The sequence below is a fragment of the Callospermophilus lateralis genome, chromosome 7 (genome assembly GCF_048772815.1).
Source record: "Callospermophilus lateralis isolate mCalLat2 chromosome 7, mCalLat2.hap1, whole genome shotgun sequence".
Taxonomy (NCBI): domain Eukaryota; kingdom Metazoa; phylum Chordata; class Mammalia; order Rodentia; family Sciuridae; genus Callospermophilus; species Callospermophilus lateralis.
Genome location: NC_135311.1, coordinates 102,445,522 through 102,467,225, shown reverse-complemented (window position 1 = coordinate 102,467,225; position 21,704 = coordinate 102,445,522). Strand labels below are relative to the sequence as shown.

Below are 21,704 nucleotides of genomic sequence, written 5' to 3'. Positions count from 1 at the left end.
TCAGGGATGCAGGAGTTCTTGGTATGCGGTGAATCTCTGCACGTGGGAGGGACTGTCTTTGCTTGAAGAGATAGGAGCTGTACTCTTCAATACTAGGCACCATATGTGGTATTTGCTGTGAACAGCTCTAAAATGAAACATGTTTTGAAGGGTCTTTTTTTCCCCCACTTCCTAAATAAAGTTAATTAATAAAATTAATACCTACTGGACCCTAGAGCCAAGGCTGACACCTTTTGGTGCTTTCCTGACATCCTTCAGTTGGTATAGTGCCTGCCTTCCATGCATAAGGCCCTGGGTTCAATCCCCAGCACCACTCTTACTAACAGAGAGTATTTAGGTATATAAATGCCAGAGACCAGAGACGAATAACTAAAGCTTTGTGAACAAATACCATAGAGATTATGTAATACAGGAACAGGCTTTAGTCAGGCCACTTTTTCTTTCTTGATGTGCACTTTTTGGGGGTGGTGGGGAGACCAGGGATTGAACTCAAAGGCACTGGACCACTGAGCCACATCCCCAACCCTGTTTTGTATTTTATTTAGAGACAGGGTCTCACTGAGTAGCTTAGTACCTCTCTTTTGCTGAGGCTGGCTTTGAACTCTCTATCCTTCTGCTTCAGCCTCCCAGGTTGCTTGGATTACAGGTGTGCACCACCACGCCTGACCCTCTAGATGTGTTTTTTTTTTTTTTTTTTTTTTTTTTTTAAAGAGAGAGAGAGAGAGAGAGAGGGAATTTTAATATTTTAATATTTTTTATATTTATTTTTTAGTTTTCAGCGGACACAACATCTTTGTTTGTATGTGGTGCTGAGGATTGGACCCGGGCTGCACGCATGCCAGGCGAGCGCGCTACCACTTGAGCCACATCCCCAGCCCTCTAGTTGTGTTTTTAAACACTCTCCAACTCTGAGCCTCTCTGAGTCATGCTTGCTCTGGCTGTGAGGCCTTGACCATGCAGTTCCCTCCACCTTGCCTGGCTGACAGCTCACTGTCTTTCTGATTGCAGCATAGACATCAGTTCCTCATGGAAGCCTCGTGACCTCTCTATACAGAATAAGCTGCCACTTCTCCATATCCCTATGTCCCTACACATCCTGTCTCTCTACTCAATATACTAAATGGCAATTTTCTGTTTACTTGTCTTTCCTGCACTAGACTATGACTTCCCTGAGAGCAGAGAGTTTTACCTGTCTCTCTTCTCCCAGTGCTAAAAGGAATTGCAGGCCCTTAACTGCTGATGGCCCCAGAGATGTCACTGCCTGGGAGGTCCAGATCCAAAACCTCTGGGAAGGGACTTTGCCTCTGCAAAGAGTGGGAAACCACCTTTCACTAGTAAAAGAACCATTTATATTGTTAAAAAGAATAATTAACATTAGAGGTTATTCATTTGCAATAGATCTTTTAGTGGGGAAGGTTTAAGTGTGGATCTTTTTAAGTATTTGTTTTAAAAAATTAATCAAAGGAAGGGGCTGCAGGTGTAGCTCAATACTAGGCATTGTCTCCATCTATAACTAAAATATATATATATATATATTAAAAAAAATAATCAAAGGGAGAATTTAAAATCCACGAATCTCTCAAAAACTAAGGCAAAGAATCTGAAACAATAAGAATGAGAACAGACCTTTGTATACCTGGCTGGGAATTTTCCACTTTATTGACGGGAAAGCAAATACCTTCTGCCACGGCACCTTCCTCTTGCCTGGAGTTGGCTGCTCTGACTCTGTACCTTTGTCCAGCTCCGCCCAGTGTCATCTGGCTGCAGCCTCTGGGTCCATCAGCCTCAGAGCCAACTCTGGCTGTGACGAGATGGGGCTGCTCCGGCCAGGCCTGTGGCTAAAGAAATTATGGATATTCTTATTGGTGGTTGTAGAGGTGGTCATGGGCAAAATGTTAATGACACTGTTTCCAGAAAGAGCCACGCAGAATATCCTGGCCATGGGCCAGAAGACTGGTATGACCAGAAACCCCCAATTCTCCCCTGACAACTGGGTCCCGACCTTCTTCAGCATCCAGTATTTCTGGTTCGTCTTGAAGGTCCGTTGGCAGCGACTGGAGGACAAGGCTGAGCTGGGGGGTCTAGCCCCAAACTGCCCTGTGATTCGCCTCTCGGGACAGAAGTGCAACATTTGGGACTTCATACAAGGTCAGGAGGCTGCTGTGTGCTAGGGCGCTTGAAAGGCTGGCGGGTGGGGACGGAGAGAGGTTGAAAGGTGCTGAACTCTCCCACTCCAGCTCTCCTTCTGGGGCTTCTAGTCTTCGTCCGCTCAGGAAGTGAGGGACTCCCTTGAGTTCTGTTGCTCTGAGTGGCATCACAAGCTGGCACCTCAGTCACAAGCCAGGCTTTCTGTCCCACTCTGGCCTCTCAGTCCTTGAATGCTCTTCTTACCGTGTAGCCGGTTCTGCCTGGGTTGCCCTCTGTCCACCTCTACTTGGTGAAATCCTCTTCATCCTTCACACTTCCACTCAATGGCACTTCCTGCAAGCAGCCAACCCCCACTTTCCCAAAACAGATTACCCGCTCCCTGAGGCTCTGAAGGTATGACCTTGGCCTGCAGGACTGAGGTGGCTTCCTAGAGGAGGTGGCTTTGGAACTTGGCCTTGAAGAATGAGGAAGATTTTTGTAGCTTGAGAAGGGAAGACTGTTTTAAGCAGAGAGAAGGGCAATAGTTTCTTTCTTTCTTTTGGTTTGCTCATGATTTTAAAAAGAGTGTACAATGACCTCAATTTATTCGCAAACATTTATCAAACTACCATTGATTACAAAAGCAATGTAATAACTAATTTTATTGTGTGTCTACTATGTGCCAGACACTATGCAAGAATAGGCCAATCTTCTGAATGCCAATTATCCAAAGATCAGTTTCAAAGATCAGTTTCCTGAAAGCCAGCTTGCCTCAGGGACAATTCACAGAATTGAGTTCCATCATTTTTTAAAAAATATGTATATTTTTAGTTATCAATAGACCTTTATTTTACTTATTTATTTATATGCAATGTTGAGGATTGAACTCAGTACCTCTCCTGTGCTAGGCAAGTGCTCTACCACTGAGCCACAACCCCAGCCTGAGTTGCATCATTTAAATGTATACTTTCAGTTAGAAAGTATTCAACTTTGTCAGCCAGGCATGGTGGTGCATGCCTGTAATCCCAGGGGCTTGAGAAGCTGAGACAGGAGAATCGTGAGTTCAAAGCCAGCTTCAGCAAAAGCAAGGTGCTAAGCAACTCAGTGAGACCCTGTCTCTAAATAAAATACAAAATAGGGCTGGGGATATGGCTCAGTGGTCTAACGCCCCTGAGTTCAATCCCTAGTACCAAAAAAAAAAAAAAAAGGAAAAAAGAAAGTATTTAACTTTGTCACTGGTCCCTGCTGCTGCAGTTGAGACTGAAATATAAGGAGACTAAGAGGCACAAAAACAAAAATAAAAACCCTTTATTTGTAAAATAGAGTTGACTTTCAGCACAGGGATCCAGAGTCCCCTGAAATAATAGGTACTAGCCATATAGAAATAAACACTGCTGGCTTCTGTCCTAGAAAAACCTCATAGTCCAGACCAGTGAGAAAGGGAAGCAGAGATTCTGGGGCTGGGGCCCTCTCGTGGATGGGGTAAGGAGATGGTCAAGGGAAGGCTAACTGGAGAAAAAATGGTGAGCATTATCATCTCGGGATGTAAAGTCTTGGTACAGTTGAGGAAAAGGGGCTTGGGGAGCAGGGCAGGACAGATGGGAAGAAACAGAGGTCCGAGAGGTAGAGGAGCACCATTCAGTTTGGCAGAAATGGGGTGCAAGAAGCAGGAAGGGGCTGGGTATGTTGGTGCACCCCTGTAATCCCAGCTACTCAGGAGGCTGAGACAGGAGGATTATAAATTCAATTAGTGAGAACCTGTCTCAAAATGAAGTAAAAGCTAAAAAAAATGCTCAATGGTAGAGCAGCCCTAGGTTTAATCCCCAGTAGTAAAAAAAAAAAAAAAAAAAAAAAGATGAAAAAAAATAAACAGAAACCATCATTCGGGGCCAGAGCTTGGAGGATCTCATGTCTTATCTGCAGGTAGATGTTATCCTGAGGGTGTTGGTGAGTTCTGAGAGTAAACATAATCAGTTCTGCTTATTAGAAAAACATCCTGTGACTGCTTCAGACTACTACCAGGCCATTAAAATGCTCTGTGGTATGCTTTAGGTATAAACTCTGAACTCATTTTAGGGCCACAGATTGGGGATAACTGGAAGATTCTTTATATATATTAGTGTTTGGTGGACACATCTTTATTTTATTTGTATGTGGTGCTGAGGATCGAACCCAGCGCCCCGCGCATGCCAGCCAACACACTACCGCTTGAGCCACATCCCCAGCCCAACTGGAAGATTCTTTATAGTTCACCTAAAGCAACTCCTTCACTTTTCAGATGCAAAGGGCCAGAGAGGTAAATGACTTGTTAGAGTCACAGGGCAAGTTCTTGGCAGAGCCAAGAGCCAGAACTAGCTGGTATATTTTCTGTTAATGAGTAAGACAAAAGGGCATCAGAGAAATTCTCAGCCATCTCCCATCCTCCGCACATCCATGCACAAGCACACATATACACAGTTCACACACACACACACACACACACACACACACAGAGAGAGAGAGAGAGAGAGAGAGAGAGAGAGAGCAAAACCTTAATTAACTGACATGTTGTGGCAGAAGGCAAGTAATGGATGAGTTCAAAGCCAGCTTCAGCAAAAGCAAGGTGCTTAGCACCTTTTGTTTTCTGGGCATCTGAGAGTTTAGATGAAACTGGCTTTATTTCATCTTCTGTTTAAAATTCTCCAAAATATACAAATGTACTGATGAAGAGTCTCTTAGTAAGGACAAATGGAATGATTTCTCTGCTGAGAGAGCCTGATGTGGGGGCTAATTTACTGGCACAGCAATCATGAGAGTGGGCCCAAGTCCAGTTCTCTATGAAGCAGTTTTCCCAGTTGAACTTGACCATCCTTTCCTGATATTCTTAAAATGCCATTCTCTGTACTGGGGCCTGCAGTCATGGGCAGAGGCCCAGCCCTAAACACAGCCACGCTCTGATACCCATCCTTCCTTTCTTGGCTATCAGGAAAGCAGGGAACTAAGTTTAAACTTTGCCCTCAATACTGGCCACTGTACCCAGCCACTATAAATAATTAAACAAATGGCTCTGTTCCTTCCAGGGTCTTGATGAGTGGGTGTTGAATATTTTGCCAGTTAAAAAAAAAAATCCAGACAGCTAATATTTAGAGTCAGCCCTGACCCTAAATCACTTTTTTTTTATCTGAAGAGTGACTCCCTGGGATCATTGGAGTCCAATGACCGCTCAGAGCCTCCCTGCTAATGCCTGGGCCTCCCTGTCATGTGGGTGAGGGGTCACCATGCAATCAACCAGGAGGACTGAGGCCCACTTCATGCCTCCTGGGACCTCCTATGAAGAAATCCTGTGAGTCAAAGACAAGGAAAACTTTGTATCTTCAGAGAAACTGACCTACCTTCTCCTCATACTGTAGACCTAAAAATTAGAAATAAGAAACTAATTGGGGGCTGGGGTTGTAGCTCAGTGGTAGAGCACTTCCTAGCATGTGAGAGGCACTGGGTTCTATTCTCAGCACCATATATAAGGAAATAAATAAAGTTAAAAAATAAAACTGATTGGGTTTCTCCTTTTACTTGGCTACCAAGAGACTCAGAGCTCAGTCACAATAAATGCACAAGACCTTTGAGCCTGCTAATTTGTCCATTTTTCCCTCCTGTTCTATGCCTTCCAGAAAACCATGTTTTTTTCCTTTAGTTTCTACTTAATATTTTATTATATATGCAAACTGCTTCAAATCCTTTGCAGAACAAGGGGGGTGTATAAATAACCAAATAAACTCAAGCAGGTTAAGATGCCCTCTGTCTCCATCCATCAGCAAGCCAGGTCAATTCCACTTTCTCCCCTTCACCTTGGCACACACACCAGCCATGGTTCCTACTGTCTCTCAAGTGGACTTCCGCAAGGTCCCCTAACTGCTTCTTCCCCACTTTCATTGTCATTCTCAGTCCTTTCTCCACAGAGTAGCCAGTGATATTCAAGTGTGAATCTGATCTACACAGATCTACTGAAGCGGTCAGGACTCTGTCTTGCAAGCAACAGAAACTCACTCTAGTTTTACTGTTCACATCCACATCCACCCATCAAAGAACATATTGGAAAGATGTTGGGGTCTCCCTGGAATCAATAATAGCTGGAGCCCTAAGTATAGGCTGTCTTTCAACATCAATGGTCACACCTGGATCCAGCTGTCACTATGGTTGCTGGGCAAACCCATCACCATCCCTGACAGGAGCACCACCACTGGGCTATGAATTAATTCTGCCATCTCAAGCCTCCAACATCAATGATCTATGTAGGAGGATCTAATCCACTTCCCAGGGGTGGGGAAGGTCATTGCCTGCTCCCTGGCTGCTGGGGGAAGAGAGTAGAACTGTCCTGTCTTCCACAGAGCAAGGCTGGGCACAGCTGCCCATCAATAATACATAAAATAGAGAATTTCAAGTAGAAAGGAGGTTGGGGCTGGCAGCCAAAGCTGCAGTAATATCCACTACACCTGCAAAATATCTCCATGTCTTCCTATTGTACCCAGAATAAAATTCAGATTTTGCACCAAGGCCCCTAAAACTCTCCTGCTCTGGCCCACACCAAACTCTCCAATCACCTCTTCTTATTGCTCCCTGCCTGGTTCTAGCCAGTGATCTTGTGGATCCTTAAACAAACTAAGCCCTCTCTCCCTCCAGGGAGCTTTACACATTAAGTAGCTGAGCCTGGAATGCTCTTCTCTTTTACCCATGGTTGTTTTTCTCTTGTCCTTTACTTCTCAGGTTCAATGGCAGCTCCTCAGAGGCCTTTCCTCACCCACCTGATTCTGTTAAGTCTCATTCATAATCCTGAGCACGATTTGAAATGACTTCATTTCTGTATTGAACTTGTCTTTTGGCCTGTCTTCCCATTCAATAAAACTCAAACTGTAGACAGCAAAGACCTACTAATCTCACTCTCTCTCTCTCTCTCTTTTTTTTTTTTTTTAGAATGATTTTTTTTAAGGTGTCGATGGGTCTTTATTTTATTTATTTATATGTGGTGCTGAGATTCGAAACCAGGGCCTTACACATGCCAGGCAAGTACTTTACTGCTGAGCCACAACCCCAGCCCTGCTAATCTCACTCTCCACTGAACCAACAGTTGGCAGCAGGGTTTAAAAAGTATAAATTCTGAATAAATGCTTGTAGGTAGGATGTGAGTGTGCTGGAGATTGGGGATACAAGTTTGAATGAGGCCTGCTCTAAGGGATAAGGAGTAGCCTGGGGGAACGAGAACACTTAAATAGGCCACGTCATAGTGCAGGACAGCACTTAGTCCAAGAGATGTCTGACGAGGCCTTAACAATGTTTCAGCTCTGGCCATAATGATCCTCAGGGAGAACCCCAAATCTGCCCCAACTCTAGGCTGGGGGAACTTCAGAAGGCCCCCACCCAGAACTAGCTTCATGGACATGGGACCAGTGAATCACACAGGGTCCCACACTCAGAAGGGCCTCGTCCTTGAGATTAACACTCTGTAGTAGCTGTCTTGAAATTCTTAACAAGTTTATCTTGGAACTTGAATTTTGTAAGTGAATCCCAATGGGACAATGGAGGCTGCCCCGAGGACACACAGTCTTGCTCTTCAGATCTTGCAGCTCAGCTGGGGACATGCTCTCCAGGGCCCACTCTTCCACCCCAACATGTCCCTTCTTCCTGTTCCCAGCCAGTGACTGTTTTACCTTCTAGTCCCAGAGAGAACCACCTGGGCACAGCAGGGGAAAGGTCAGGGTCAGGTGTTGGCATCCCCCAGTGTCTTTGGGCAGAGCATGTGAAGGGCTGTCCCCATCCTGGCTAGCAGCACCACGTGCAATTTGGCAAGTGATTGTGGTGATTTGGAGGGAGAGACCTCTTATCCCCCTTTCCCCTATTTAAATGCCTAGCATTCCCCTGACAGGGTGAAATATATTTCGGGTCGGGGTGGTAGGCAGGAAGGAAAGGCCTGACTTGCCTTCCATGCTCCTGGCCTGGGCACGCTGCCTTGTTCTGGTGTCTGAGGGGACAGGGCACCAGGATGCCACAAGCACACGTGCACACTGCGTTACAGGCATCTGGGTGATTTGAGAGCCTGCACTCACCCTATGAACGTCCCTGTTTCTGGACGGGGGTAGGGGGGGGAGTGTGACATTAAATAGCAACTAAAAAGCAGCATTCTAGGTCAAGATAGAGATTTTAGAAGAAAAGAAAAATCTTTATTTTAATAAATGTGATGGCACTTCCCCGTCCTTTTTGAACAAGAGTCCTTAATTTTCATTTTTTAGCAGGCTCTACTCCCACCTCTTCACGGCCTCCCCATTTTAGGAGGAGATAAGAGCAGACAGCAACCACTTACATTTATTGAGCACCTACTATGGACCCGCCACCATTTTAAGCCCTTATCAGTATTTATTTATTTTTCATAATAATCCTATAAGATATGTATATGTTATAATTATGTCTACTTCTGAACAAGGAAACTGAGGCACTTTGATTGAAAAGGGCACTACTTTCAAAGTCCAGAAGCCAAACTGATCATTCTAACTTCACCACTGACCTGCTATGTGTTGGTCCTAGAGGTCTATAAACCTCAGATTCTTCGTAAAATGGAGAAATTTTGCCTACTTTGCAGTATTATTAATCCCATCACCTGAGAGAATGGAGGCCTGTTTGCCTCATAAACTGCATAAAAGTGGCTCCCCTGTAATTATTTTAAGCACCATCATCTGCAGGTGGACCACTGAGATCACCTAACGTAAACCTCTCACTTTAGAAAGGTGGAAACCAGCTCCATCCCCTGCTAAGTCACACTCTCTAGGGTTAGGTCCCTGCTGTGCCCAGGGCTCATTCTGGAGAGACAACAAGTAGCAGAATTAAATGCAGGAGTGAAGATGATGCTTACCAAAAATAAATCAATAAATTGTGCAGATTCTTGGCTTATAATGGTTGTTTTTCCATTTTAGGCAACAGACCACTGGTGCTGAATTTTGGAAGTTGCACCTGACCTTCATTTCTTTTCAAATTTGACCAATTCAAGAGACTTATTGAAGACTTTAGTCCCATAGCAGATTTTCTCATCATTTACATTGAAGAAGCACATGCATCAGGTACAGAAAGATGTTTCGTCTCTTGATTACCCACCCTCTCTTTTCCCTCTCCCCATACAAGGTTGGAAGTGGGCTGGAGGAAGAGGGGGAAGGAGGAAAAGAACTGCTATTAATCAGCACCCGCCATCTCCCTATCGCCACCCTGGATTTACCCACCACTCACTTCACGGTTTGCTTTCAACCAGGACACACACACACACAAAAAAAAAAAAAAAAAAAAAAACAGAAAACCTGGAGAGATGGGGTCTGGCAAGAGATTGTTCTAAACTTTTAAAAGGATAAATAAGGAAATCAAGGGAGAGTCATTGTCTTGAGTACATTTACAAGGAATTTGGACCTGAAATTGGTAAAATGACTGCTATCCAGTTATTTGTAAGTACAGTTATTTGTACAGTCATTAGTAATGACTGCTATACATCATAAGACAGTTGGACACAATGGCATATCTGTAATTCCAGTGACTTGAGAGGCTGAGGTAGAAGTATCACAAGTTTGAGGCCAGCCTCAGCAGTTTAATAAGACAGGCCCCCACCCCATCCCAAAATGAAAAAAATTTAAAGTGCTGGGGATGTAGCTCAGTGGCACAGTGCCCTTGGGTTCCATCCCAGCATCAAAAAGAAAAAGATATATCCTAAGACTCAAAGAAATATGGTTCATGTGGGTCAATAGTTCTCATGTTGTCATAAGTATCAGAAGCACATGGAGGGCTGGTTAAAGCAGACTGCCTTAGTAGATCTGGGACAGGCCTGAGAATTTGTATTTCTTATGAGTGATGCTGATACTGCTGATCTGGGGACCCCAACTGAGAGAACCACTGACATAGGCCAACTCTTTCCTGGGTGAGAATCCTTTCTATAGCCCCTACCTGCCCGTCACCCATCATCATTTCATGGGAAATCATCCTTGCTAGGAAAGTCGAAGATAGAGATAGTTCTTCCTTACAAGAGACAGACATGTCCCTCCAGGAAACATGTATATCGTGGTCTAAACCCCTTACTTTACAAAATGGTCAGATACATCTGTTCTCTGATTTTCATGGGGACTGAACTCATGAATTTGGCCCAAGTCTCAAATCCAGAGATTGCGGAAGGCAGGAAGGCTTGTGTGGCAGAATGGAACAGGTGCCATTTCTTCATCCATCTCCCCACAGAACGGGAGAGATGCTGTCTGATACATTACTGTCACCCAGAACTCAGTATAGCCCATGTCACAGTCAGAGCTCTGTAAAAACAGGATGGATAATGTATAGGCCAGTTAGCCTTGCTGGCTTGTCCATGTCTTGTAAGCATAGAGATTATTCTGATTAATCTTCAGCCAAGATGACCCAGTATACTTTCTCCCAATGTGGTCCCCAGATCTTTAGTGACAGAACCACTTGCTTACTGAAAATGTATATTCCAGGGCCCTACCTGAAGCCTAATACATAGTGACATAAATGCACACAAAAGCTTAAAAGCTGCTTTCAACTTATACTATGCTCTTTTAACTGGCAGCATCTGTCCTTACCTGGTGATTTTGAAGCAATTTAAAATATTATAATAGGATAATGTTATGATAGGTTCATTATACTGTTCTTTCTTACATGTATTTGAAATTTTCCATAATAAAATTTGTTTTAAAACAGCCCAGGGGACAGGAGAGCAAACATGAGCACAAAGTACCTCTTTGTGAGCATTCCTTTGTGAGAACAGCAGGCATCAGTTAAAGAAAAAGATCTATGGCAGAGAAACTGGCATCTGTGGTCTCCAAGGCTGAGAAGAGACAATGCCTCCACATCACACAGCTGGAGTTCAGCCAAGCCTAGTTTGATTTAGCCTTCCTGGGGAGGCACTTCTCAAACTTTACTGTATGCTCAGATCACTTCGGCGTCTTATTGAAATGCAGATTCTGGCTCCAGAGGGTTGGCATGGGGCCAGGTAAGGGCAAAGCTGCTGATCCAGGGACCACACTTTGAGTCACAAGGTCCTGGAGGATCCAGTTTTAATCTCCAAAAGAGTAAATTGCAAACTGTGACAAGAGGGTTTGGAATATCATCAACATTGTTTCCTGGTCCTGATACCTGTCCCTGACTCATTTTTCCCAGAATCAGACCAGGTAGGTTTAAACCTTTCTGGAAACTAGAGCTATCTACTTCAGCCACCAAGGAGAGGCTTCCTGCCTTGTCCTGACACAGTTTTTCCTCTTCCCCATCTCCTTCCTCCGGGTTCTTGTTTCTATCAACCAGACAGAACTGGGCATAACCTGTACCTCAGAAATAAAGTGTACAGAGCTAGTATCCATCAGATCTAGGAGGTGTGGGTCAGTCTTTAGGGCCCAAATTAGTTGACTTGACTTTCTCCACACACCCCGTTCATCCAAGTAAAATACAGGGAGGCACAAGGTATAGTGGGAAGGTCACAGACATTGGACCTGGGTGTGAGTCCAGCTCCATCATGTGCTGCTCACGGGATTTTGGTCAACCTCCCTTTTGCGTCTGCTTCTCTACCATAAAATTGGGATGACATCATCTGCCTCATGGAATCATTCATTCAACATTATTTAATAAGCACCTACAATGTGTCCAGGCCTGTGCTGGGGCTAGGGAGATAGAAAAGATATATATACACATGCCCAGTTCTTTCCTGTAAGGAAATTACATTTAAATTTGGGGAGGAAGGTCACTGTTCCTCTCTGGGTTCTCCATGTTCTCAGCTGCACCATGGGGCTGAGATTCCCTGCTTGGCCTGCCATGGGAGGCACCTGGGAAGCTCCAAGAGCCCAGGTGGACATGGCTGCCTAAACATGGTATAAATAGAAATTGGTGTTATTATCATCAGGAAATTTGATGATGAGTAATAATATCTTTGATAATGAGTAATAATATCTCAGGCCAGACATTTGTATCCTGAGGTGAATCTGAAGGGCTGGTTTAACTTGGGAGAAAGATATTGAGAAGGAGACTTGGGAGCACCAAGGAGGTGATGTAGACTCTGTGGATAGACTTAAGCAACTTATCTGACCAGCAGGGCAACTATTATTGTAAACATGGGCCTGTGGCTTCCAAAGGAACCTATGACCACATTACCTGGATTCCAGGTTCCCCAGAAATGGTGCAAGTGGAAGGGCAAGGCTATGAGCAGTTTTTTCAACTTGTGGGCCCGTTGTGGCGAGTCTCTAAAGGACAGGTGGAATATGATTAGGAGGCAGGAAAACTGCATAGAAGGGGATGAGAGCAAGGTCACTGCCAGGCTGGCAGCTATATGTGGCTGTGAGCTCACCCTGAGCAGCTTATCTGAGGCTGTCAATAGAGCTAAAGCAACATCAGCTGCAGTAGCAGAAGTCACAGGGCCTAATCCAAGAAAGAGAAGGCTCCACTCTGCTCACACTGAGGTGGAGTTAGCTACTGTAACAAAAAGAGCAAAGGTCAGAGACAGCCTGGGGGTGGGGGTCGAGGAATCCAAGTACCTCACCCATTTACCTGGAGCAAAGAGCTGGAGGAAGACTAGAGGGATGGGCAGAGGCTGGGTCACTGAAGGCCTCATGGACCACACTGAGGAGGCTGGGATCTATCTGGATGGTGATAGGAAGGCACCAAAAGATTTGAGGAGGAGAGTGACATGGTCAGATTTGCATTTTGGAAAGAACATTGTGATTATGAATAATCAGGAGAGGAAAGTTTTCTAAACTCTAGTGTAGTAGTTCTTTTTGTTTTGTTTTTATTTATTTATTTATTTATTTATTTATTTATTTTTTTTTAGTTATACATGACAGTAGAGTGTATTTCGACATGGACTGGAACATACATGGAGTATCACTTCCCATCCTTGTATTTGTACAAAATGTGGAGTTAAACGGGTCATGTATTCACATATGAACATAGGAAAGCTATGTCCGCTTCATTCTACTGTCTTTCCTATTCCCATTTCCCCTCCCCACCCTTCATTTCCTTTTTTTCTAATCCAATGAACTTTTATTCTTCCCCCCACCCCCTTATTGTGTGTCAGTCTCCTCATATCAGAGAGAACATTTGGCCTTTGATTTTTGGGGTTTAGCTTATTTCACTTAGCATGATAGTCTTCAGTTCCATCCATTTACCAGCAAATGCCATCATTTCATTTTTCTTTATGGCTAAGTAATATTCCATTGTGTATATATACCACATTTTCTTTATCCATTCATCTGTTGAAGGGCACCTAGGTTAGTTCCATAGTTTAGCTATTGTGAATTGCACTGCTATAATCATGGATGTGGCTGCATCTCTATAGTATGAGGAGTTTAAGTCCTTTGGGCATAACCCGAGGAATGGGTTAACCGGGTCAAATGGTGGTTCCAGTCCATGTTTTCTGAGGAATCTTCATACTGCTTCCAGAGTGGTTGCACCAATTTGCAGTCCCACCAGCAATGTGTAAATGTACCTTTTTCCCCACATCCTTGCCAACATTATTATTTGTATTCTTGATGGTTGCTATTCCGACTAGAGTGAGATGAAATATCAGCATAGCTTTAATTCAGAGCAGTAGTTTTTTAAACAAGTTATAATGCACTAGTGCATTCAAATCTCTGAAAGGCTGTTAAAACCCAGATCACTGGGTCCCACCCCTGGTTGGTCTATGGTGGGGCCTGAGAATCTGCATTACTAATAAGCTCCCAGATGCTGCTGCTGTAGCTGGTCTAGAGCGCACACACTTAGATAACCACTGTTCTAGACCACTGTCTCTCAAAGTGTGATCCAGGCATCAGAAGCCTTGCATTCTGGGAGCAGGTTAGACTCTCAGTCATACCCTAGACAGGATGAATCAGAATTTCCCTGTAACAAAGCCTCTGAGTGACATATATGCTCACTAAAGATCAAGAAGCAGCTCTCTATTGATTGGACTATCTCACATTGAAGAGCTGAGGCCTGGAAGCCAGGAATCCAGGGCTTCAGTTTTGGATCAATAAGAAAATGTCTATGTAACCTGGCAGATATACTTGTAAGAGGAAACTGGGCTAAATCATGGGTAAGGGCTCCTCTACTTGGGACCTTCTGTTAAAAGTGGGTGGTATTTAACCTGCAGGAATTGGGTGCCTTGTGTGTAGAGCTTGAGTGCCTAATCTTTCTTTTCCAGATGGCTGGGCTTTTAAGAATAATGTGGACATCAAGATTCATCAGAACCTCCAGGACCGCCTGCGGGCAGCCCACATGCTGCTGGCCAAGAGTCCCCAGTGCCCTGTGGTGGTGGACACCATGCAGAACCAGAGCAGCCAGCTCTACGCAGCCCTGCCCGAGAGGCTCTACGTACTCCAGGAGGGCAGGATCCTCTACAAGGTGGTGACCCAGGAGCAGGAGGCCCGGGGAGGGCCAAGGGGGTCCAGAAAAGACAAAGGCAAAAAGAGGGCTTTGTATCAGGGAGACCCTAGATTCAAATCACTGCTAGTCATGTGACCATGGGCAAATTCTTTTACTTTATGGAGCTTCAGTTTCCTCTTCTGCAAAATGAGCAGTCTGGTCCCCACCTCACCAGGGAGGAAATGATGCCCATGAAAGCCCTGGTTTTTATTTATTTATTTATTTATACGTACCAGGGATTGAACTCAGGGGGCACTTAACCCCTGAGCCACATTCCCAGCCCTTTTATTTATTTTTTTTAAATTTTTTTTTTAGTTATACATGGACACAATATCTTTATTTTGTTTGTTTATTTTATGTGGTGCTGAGGATTGAACCCAGTGCCTCACATGTGCAAGGCAAGCGCTCTACCACTGAGCCACAGCCCTAGCCCCCCAGCCCTTTTCTTGTATTTTGTTTAGAGACAGGGTCTCACTGAGTTGCTTAGGGCCTTGCTAAATTGCTGAGGCTGGCTTGCAATCCTCCTGCTTCAGCCTCCTGAGCTGCTGGGATTACAGCAGCTGGGCAATTATGCAACACTGTGATGGGCAAGCCCTGGCATTTGGACCAAAACTGCATCCTACTAGCTGCCTTCTGAACCCAGACAACTGGCCCAACTCTGATTTTCAACTGGGAGATAGAAGAGATAAAAGATGTTTCCATTTTATTTTGATGCTCAGAGAGGAGCATCTTGACTTGCCAAGGTTACTAGGCAAGGCTTTGATTTCAATTGACCTGGATGAAAGACAACTGGGAGATAGAAGAGATAAAAGATGTTTCCATTTTATTTTGATGCTCAGAGAGGAGCATCTTGACTTGCCAAGGTTACTAGGCAAGGCTTTGATTTCAATTGACCTGGATGAAAGACAGCAATGTAGGGAGGACTGAAGCTGCTCATCACTGAGGCAGGCCTGGCTCTGGAGGGGATGTAGGAGCCCAAAGAGAGTCGACTCTATGGATAGGAGCTGGAAATGTTGAAGCAGGGATGCAACCAGAGAACTGAGTCCAGGCTTCCTGGTGATGGTTTTCCCCTCATGGTCTCCAGCCTTATTAGGGAATAGGAGCTAACACATAGGCACACCCTCTGGCTCCTTGGACAGTGTTGGTCTCTGAGAGTAGGAAATAAGTTTAGAGCTGCTGAAAGGATTTGCAGCCTTGGATAACTGATGATACCCAACTACTTGGATGCTATTCTGCCCATGAATCAAACTGGCCCTACTTATACAGGTGAAATAAGCAACATCTTGTACATGGAACCCCAATGTCCTAAGAGTCACAATACAAGGATGCAGGTCCCTCTTCCTTGCCCCTTCCCTGAGACATGGTTCTAAGATGCTAGGCACAGAGTCCCTACCCTGAGTTAGTCCCTGTGCAAATCTTGGAAACACAAAAACAAATTTAATGATCCCTGCCTTACTTCAAGGTGCCCACAGTCTGGGAAGACCCAAATAAGAGTAGTAATACAGGGGCTAAGGCTGTGGCTCAGTGGTAGAGGGCTTGCCTAGCATGTGTGAGGCACTGGGTTCAATTCTCAGCACCACATATAAATAAAGGAATAAAGTAAAGGTCCATACATCTAAAAAATATTTTTTAAAAAAGAGTAGTAATACAATGTCCTCAATGCTGAAATTCCACAGCAAGGACCAGCAACCTTTTCTGTAAAGGCCTTGATGGTCAATATATTTTTTACTTTGTGGACCAGATAACCCTGAATCCCCAACAATTCAGTTTTGCTGTTATAGCAAAGAAGCAGCCACAGACATCTGTAAGTAAAGAATGTGCGTTATCAGAAATGACTTGGCTCTCAAACTTCAGGTTTTCCAACCCTGAGGAAGGGTGGATATGTCAGAGGATGTGGCAAGCGTGGGCCTTAAAGCATAAGCAGTCAGTTGGATGAGGTGAAGCATGCCTGTAATTCCAGTGACTAGGGAGGCTGAGGCAGGAAAATCGTGAGTTCAAAGCCAGCTTCAGCAACTTAGCAAGCGCCGGTCTCTGTCTAATGAGGGAAGAAAAGTTTATTTGTATAGATCCCTATTTATTAAAAATAAATTTTAAAAATGCATAAGCAGTCAGTCAAGTAAGCACAGGGAGTTAAGGTCATTGCAAATATAAGGACAGATGGCAAAGGCCCTGAGGAATATAGGGTAGGTATGAATAGAGAATTGGAGGCACTTGGGTTACAGGGTCTGATCCTGGACCAAGGAGTTCAGCTTTCATCTTAGGGCAAAGAAGAGCCATATGAAGATTTGGAGTAGGAGATAGGCATGATCAGATGGAAAGATCATTGGCTATTGGATGTAGTGGCACATGCCTATAACCCCAGTGACTCGGGAGGCCGAGACAGGAGATTGCAAGTTCAAGGCCAGCCTCAACAACTTAGTAAGGCCCTAAAAAACTAGTAAGAGACCCTGTCTCAAAATAAAAATTAAAAAGGGCTGGGGATGTGACTCAGTGGCAAAGCACCCCTGGTTTCATTCAATCCTCAGTACCAAGGAAGGAAGGAAGACCATAGGCTACTGGGTGAAGAATGGACTGGAGGGAGCAGCATAGTTGGGAGGTGTGGTGGCTGTCAGGACTAGGGAGTGTAAAGGGCATCCCTAGGGCAGGGGGACTGGAGGGGCAGAGGTGGTTCTGATACAGAATAAGTGAAGTTTCTATGGGGGACTGAAGAGGAAAGGAAGGTCTAAAGATCTGAAGGTCTAATGAGGGAAGAAAAGTTTATTTATATTGATACTTTTCTCCTCCTAAAACTCCGTCACTTTTCCTCTAGTTTTCTTCTATCTTAGTCCAATCTTCTCATTAAATGTGGTGCCACGCCACCCACTTTCCCTGGATGATCTGATCCACCTCCTGGCTGCACAAATCTGCCATTGGCCATACTGTACTGATAACACCACCATAGATCTTAGTCCAGATCTACAACCAAGCTCCAGACCTACATATTCCTTGCAGGTTGGAAATCTGGGAATGCCTGATTCATTTCTCTTGCAGGGTAAACCTGGCCCTTGGAACTACCATCCAGAGGAAGTTCGTGCTGTTCTGGAAAAGCTCCACAGTTAATGTGAACAGATTCTCCAGCTCTAGGTGACCCACAGAAGGACTCCTCAGGCTTGGCTCTCCCCTCAGCCCAGCTGACTTTCACCTTTGACCTGTGTTCCCAGCTGAACTACTAGCTCAAAATTAAATTTTCAAATTTAAGCAAACAACTGCTGCTAGAGAGGGCAGGTCACAGCACCTAATCAGGATAAATTGTTTCCCTTTTTTTTTTCTTTTCTGGTACTAGGAATTGAACCCAGGGATGCTCTACCACGGAGCCACATCCCAAGCCCTTTTTGGTTTTTATTTTATTTCTCATTAAATTGCCCAGGCTGGCTTCTAGCTTGTGAGCTTCCTGCCTCAGCCTCCCAGGTTATAGGCACATGCCATTGCGCCCAGCACAAATTTTTATAGAGAAACTGAAGTAACACCTGAGCTGTTCAGGCAAATGAATTGTTATCATGCAACTCCACCCTGCTCCCTCAGTGGAGACCACATTCTTTGCACAATATCTTTTAGTGAAATGGCAGTCGCCCTCCACTGGCTTACTCCTGAAGTGTGGCGTCTCCCTTGCTGCTCTAATACCAAGTGGTTCAATATGGCACCCCTTCTGTGAGGCAAGTCCATTTGGCCAAACCTGCCATTCATAGGACTGATCATTTAAGACACCAAATTGGCTTTTAGAACAAAGCACAGGAAGAATTCCACTTGTTAGGGAGAGATGAGAAATTGGAAAGGGAGGGCATGGGAAGAGAAGAAATGATAACCTGGATAACTCGTTCCTTGACAAAAGATTTAAATCAGTCAGTGGTGGTGATGAGTGAGTTTCCATGGTAACCATCTCCAATTCTGCCAGGAAAAGGAGAGTATTCACTTTACCATCTTTGAATATATTTCACAGAAATCTGGCTCTCTGTTCTCTGGTATATTCCACGATTTTCACTTATCAAGGAGTGATAAGGAGGATTTTTGGCTTCCCCAAAACATTATGATCATGACCAAAGCAGACAATAAGCACCGGCAAAAGCTATCATTCAGCTACACAGAAGCTCATAATTGAAATTGTTTCCCCAAGTTCTTCACTAGTCTCTGAATGGTCATTTGTGTTAGATCACATCAGACTAATGGATAACCTTTAGAATTCACCTGTTTTTTTTTTTAAATCTTTTTTAGTTGTCAATGGACCATTATTTTATTTATTCATTTATACATGGTGCCGAGAATTGAACCCAGTGCCTACACCTGCTAGGCAAGTACTCTACCACTGAGCCACAACCCAGCCCTAGAATTCATCTGTTTTAACTCTGCTTCTTTTCATATTTGTTTATGATGGCCACAGCCTAAAGTACCCACAGCTGTGACTTGATTTTAAAAAAATGTTCTAAGATGCAGCAAGCTAATACAGAACAATTAAAACATATCAAGCTATTTTGGATGGCTTCAGTGTGATCTCTACATTTTCTTTTCCAATTTCGGTCAGCCTAACTATCTTTTATTATAGCTCGATGTAATCTGATCAGCAAAAATATCATTTGCTGGAAGGGCCCCATTTGGTGGGAAGAATACCCAGTCTTTATGTGTTACATGTCAAATGCGTTACTGTCTTATGAAATCCTGCTGGAGGGAAATAATTTTTCACATTGGAATCAAACTTTGATCACAACATGACAAAAGGATGGACTTGGGGGTGCATTTTGCCAGCATGAGAACACATTCTCTGTGGCTCTGCCTTAGTTGCTACCATGTTAATTTTTTAAAAATGTTCTTTTTAAAAAAAAAATTTTTAGTTGTCAATGGACCTTTATTTATTTATTTATTTTTAATGTGGTGTTGATAATTGAACCCAGTGCCTCGTACATGCCTATTATCCCCATTTTATAGGCAAGCACTTTACCACTGAACCACAAATCCAATCCCAATGTAATTTTTTTTTTTGGTGGGGGGTCCAATACTAGGGTTTGAACTCAGGGGTACTCAACCAGAGCCACACCTCCAGCTCTATTTTTTGTTTTATTTAGAGACAGGGTCTCACTGAGTTGTCTAGCACCTTACTTTTTGCTGAGGCTGGCTTTGAATTTGCAATCTTCCTGTCTCAGCCTCCCAAGCCACTGGGATTACAGGCATGAACCATCCCCCCATTATAAATGGACACAATATCTTTATTTTTTTATTATTATTTTTTTTAATGTGGTGCTAAGGATAAAACCCAGTGTCTCACATGTGCAAGGCAAGCGCTTTACTGCTGAGCCACAATTCCAGCCCCTCATGTTAATATTTTTTAATCTAGCTATTTCACTTTTTTTTTTTTTTTTTTTTCATAGATAGGGTCTAGCTGCTATGCTCAGGTTGGCCTCTAACTGGGCTCACACCTCAGCCTCCTGAGTAGCTGGGACTAAAGGCGTGTGTCACTATGCTCACCCATTTTATTCCACTAAAAAAGAGTTGTTATTAATCATCTACCAAGCACAGACACTTTTAAATGTGTTCTCATTTAATTTCTCCTATCCTAAAGAGATTATTATCCCCATTTTATAGATGAGGAAATCAAGACTCAGAGAGTTGAGTAACTTGTGAGTTCTCAGAAGTAGTAAATAATCAAGTGGGATCCAACTCCACTTCTGATGTCAAGGCCACAGTCTTAGCTCTATTTCTGCTAGCTCTCTATGGCTGCCTTGGTATCCTGAAGTATAAAATGGGACATCAGTAGTGCCCGCCAGAGAGGACTCATAAGCAAACACCACAGGAGTGTTGGGTATTACCAAGAGAATCGTTGTCATTCTGCAACTCCCTTCTTGGGCTGCCTTTTGGGGGGTTGTGGATTGAAAGGAAAGAAGAGACATTGAATAAAAATTCTCCATCCTGTCCAGATAACCAGCCAACACAGGCATGAGTTTGTGAAGTTATACTGAGAACAAGTAGCCGTGACATCGATGGGACTGAAGCAGAACTGAGCACTGTCCTTGATAAGTGCTAAGTTCCACAGAAGAATCTGGCATGGGAGACAACAGTCTTCTGAACCACTTCTCAGATGGTCCTCCATGGCATGTCTATAAATGCATCAGAACCTCCTGGTTTTCAACAAATGATAGGAGCTGGAACTGAAGAGTTTTTAGAATGACAAAATACCCCAGGCTTTCCAGTTCAATTATTTTCAATTTAATGCATCAGACATGAATTGAGCACTAATTCAGTGTGTGGAGTAATGCAAAGACAGAGAAGGCACAGCTATTGTCCTCTAGCAGCTTAATCTCCTGGGGGGGGGGGGGCGGGCACACAGACACCACAGTAACCATTCAAGATGCAATATGATATGTTAGCCTGAGATAAAGGTAAATGTTCAGAGGTCAGAGAGGGGAGAGCAATCCCTCTGAGCTGCGTGAATTCAAGCAAGGCTTTATGGAGCTAGCAACACTTGCACTGGGTTTATAAGGATGCCTAGTACTTCCATATTTGGGAAAAGCCTGGAAAACACAGGCAGGGAGAAGCATTTCAATGACATGGACAAAGGTTGATAAAGAATATTTGCAAAGGCCTGTTTGAGGTTTAGGTTCAATTCTAATTGATGACAGAGAAGAGGATTCTTCTTTAGAGGGGACCTCTTTGAGTCTGGATCACAAAAATAAACCCATTCTGCTTATTAGTATTGTAAAGCACTGGTATGCAAACAAGCTTGTTAATATCTCCTGTCCAGATTGCAGTGTAGTCATCACAACACTATCTGCTTTTTTTTTTTCTTTCTTTTTTGCAATACCAGAGATAGAACCCAAGGCCCTGTGCATGCTAGATAAAAGACTCTACCACTGAGCTACACTCCCATCCCCAGTCTGTTTGCTTTTTTAAAGAAAGAAAAAAAAAAAAAAAAAAATATATATATATATATATATATATATATATATATATATGTTGTAGTTGGACACGATACCTTTATTTTATTTATTTATTTTTATGTGGTGCTGAGGATCGAACCCAGGGCCTCACATATGCTAGGTGAGTGCTCTACCGCTAAGCCACAACCCCAGCCCCAGTCTGTCTGCTTTTGAAGGGAAGATTTCTTTCTACTTTGCTTGTTCTCTGAGGCTGATGCCTTTTGTGGTACTTGCCTTAACATGGGG

General features: G+C 43.8%; 1 protein-coding gene across 1 annotated transcript; it reads left to right on the top strand.

Moving 5' to 3' along the window:
- The first annotated feature begins 1,811 nt into the window (after positions 1-1,811).
- Positions 1,812-19,011, top strand: Dio1 (iodothyronine deiodinase 1). The gene is made up of 4 exons (XM_076862695.2): positions 1,812-2,148; positions 9,066-9,209; positions 14,297-14,496; positions 17,548-19,011. The coding sequence occupies exons 1-4, from the start codon at positions 1,812-1,814 to the stop codon at positions 17,614-17,616; spliced, it is 750 nt and encodes a 249-aa protein (XP_076718810.1). The 3' UTR covers positions 17,617-19,011.
- The last annotated feature ends 2,693 nt before the right edge of the window (positions 19,012-21,704 follow it).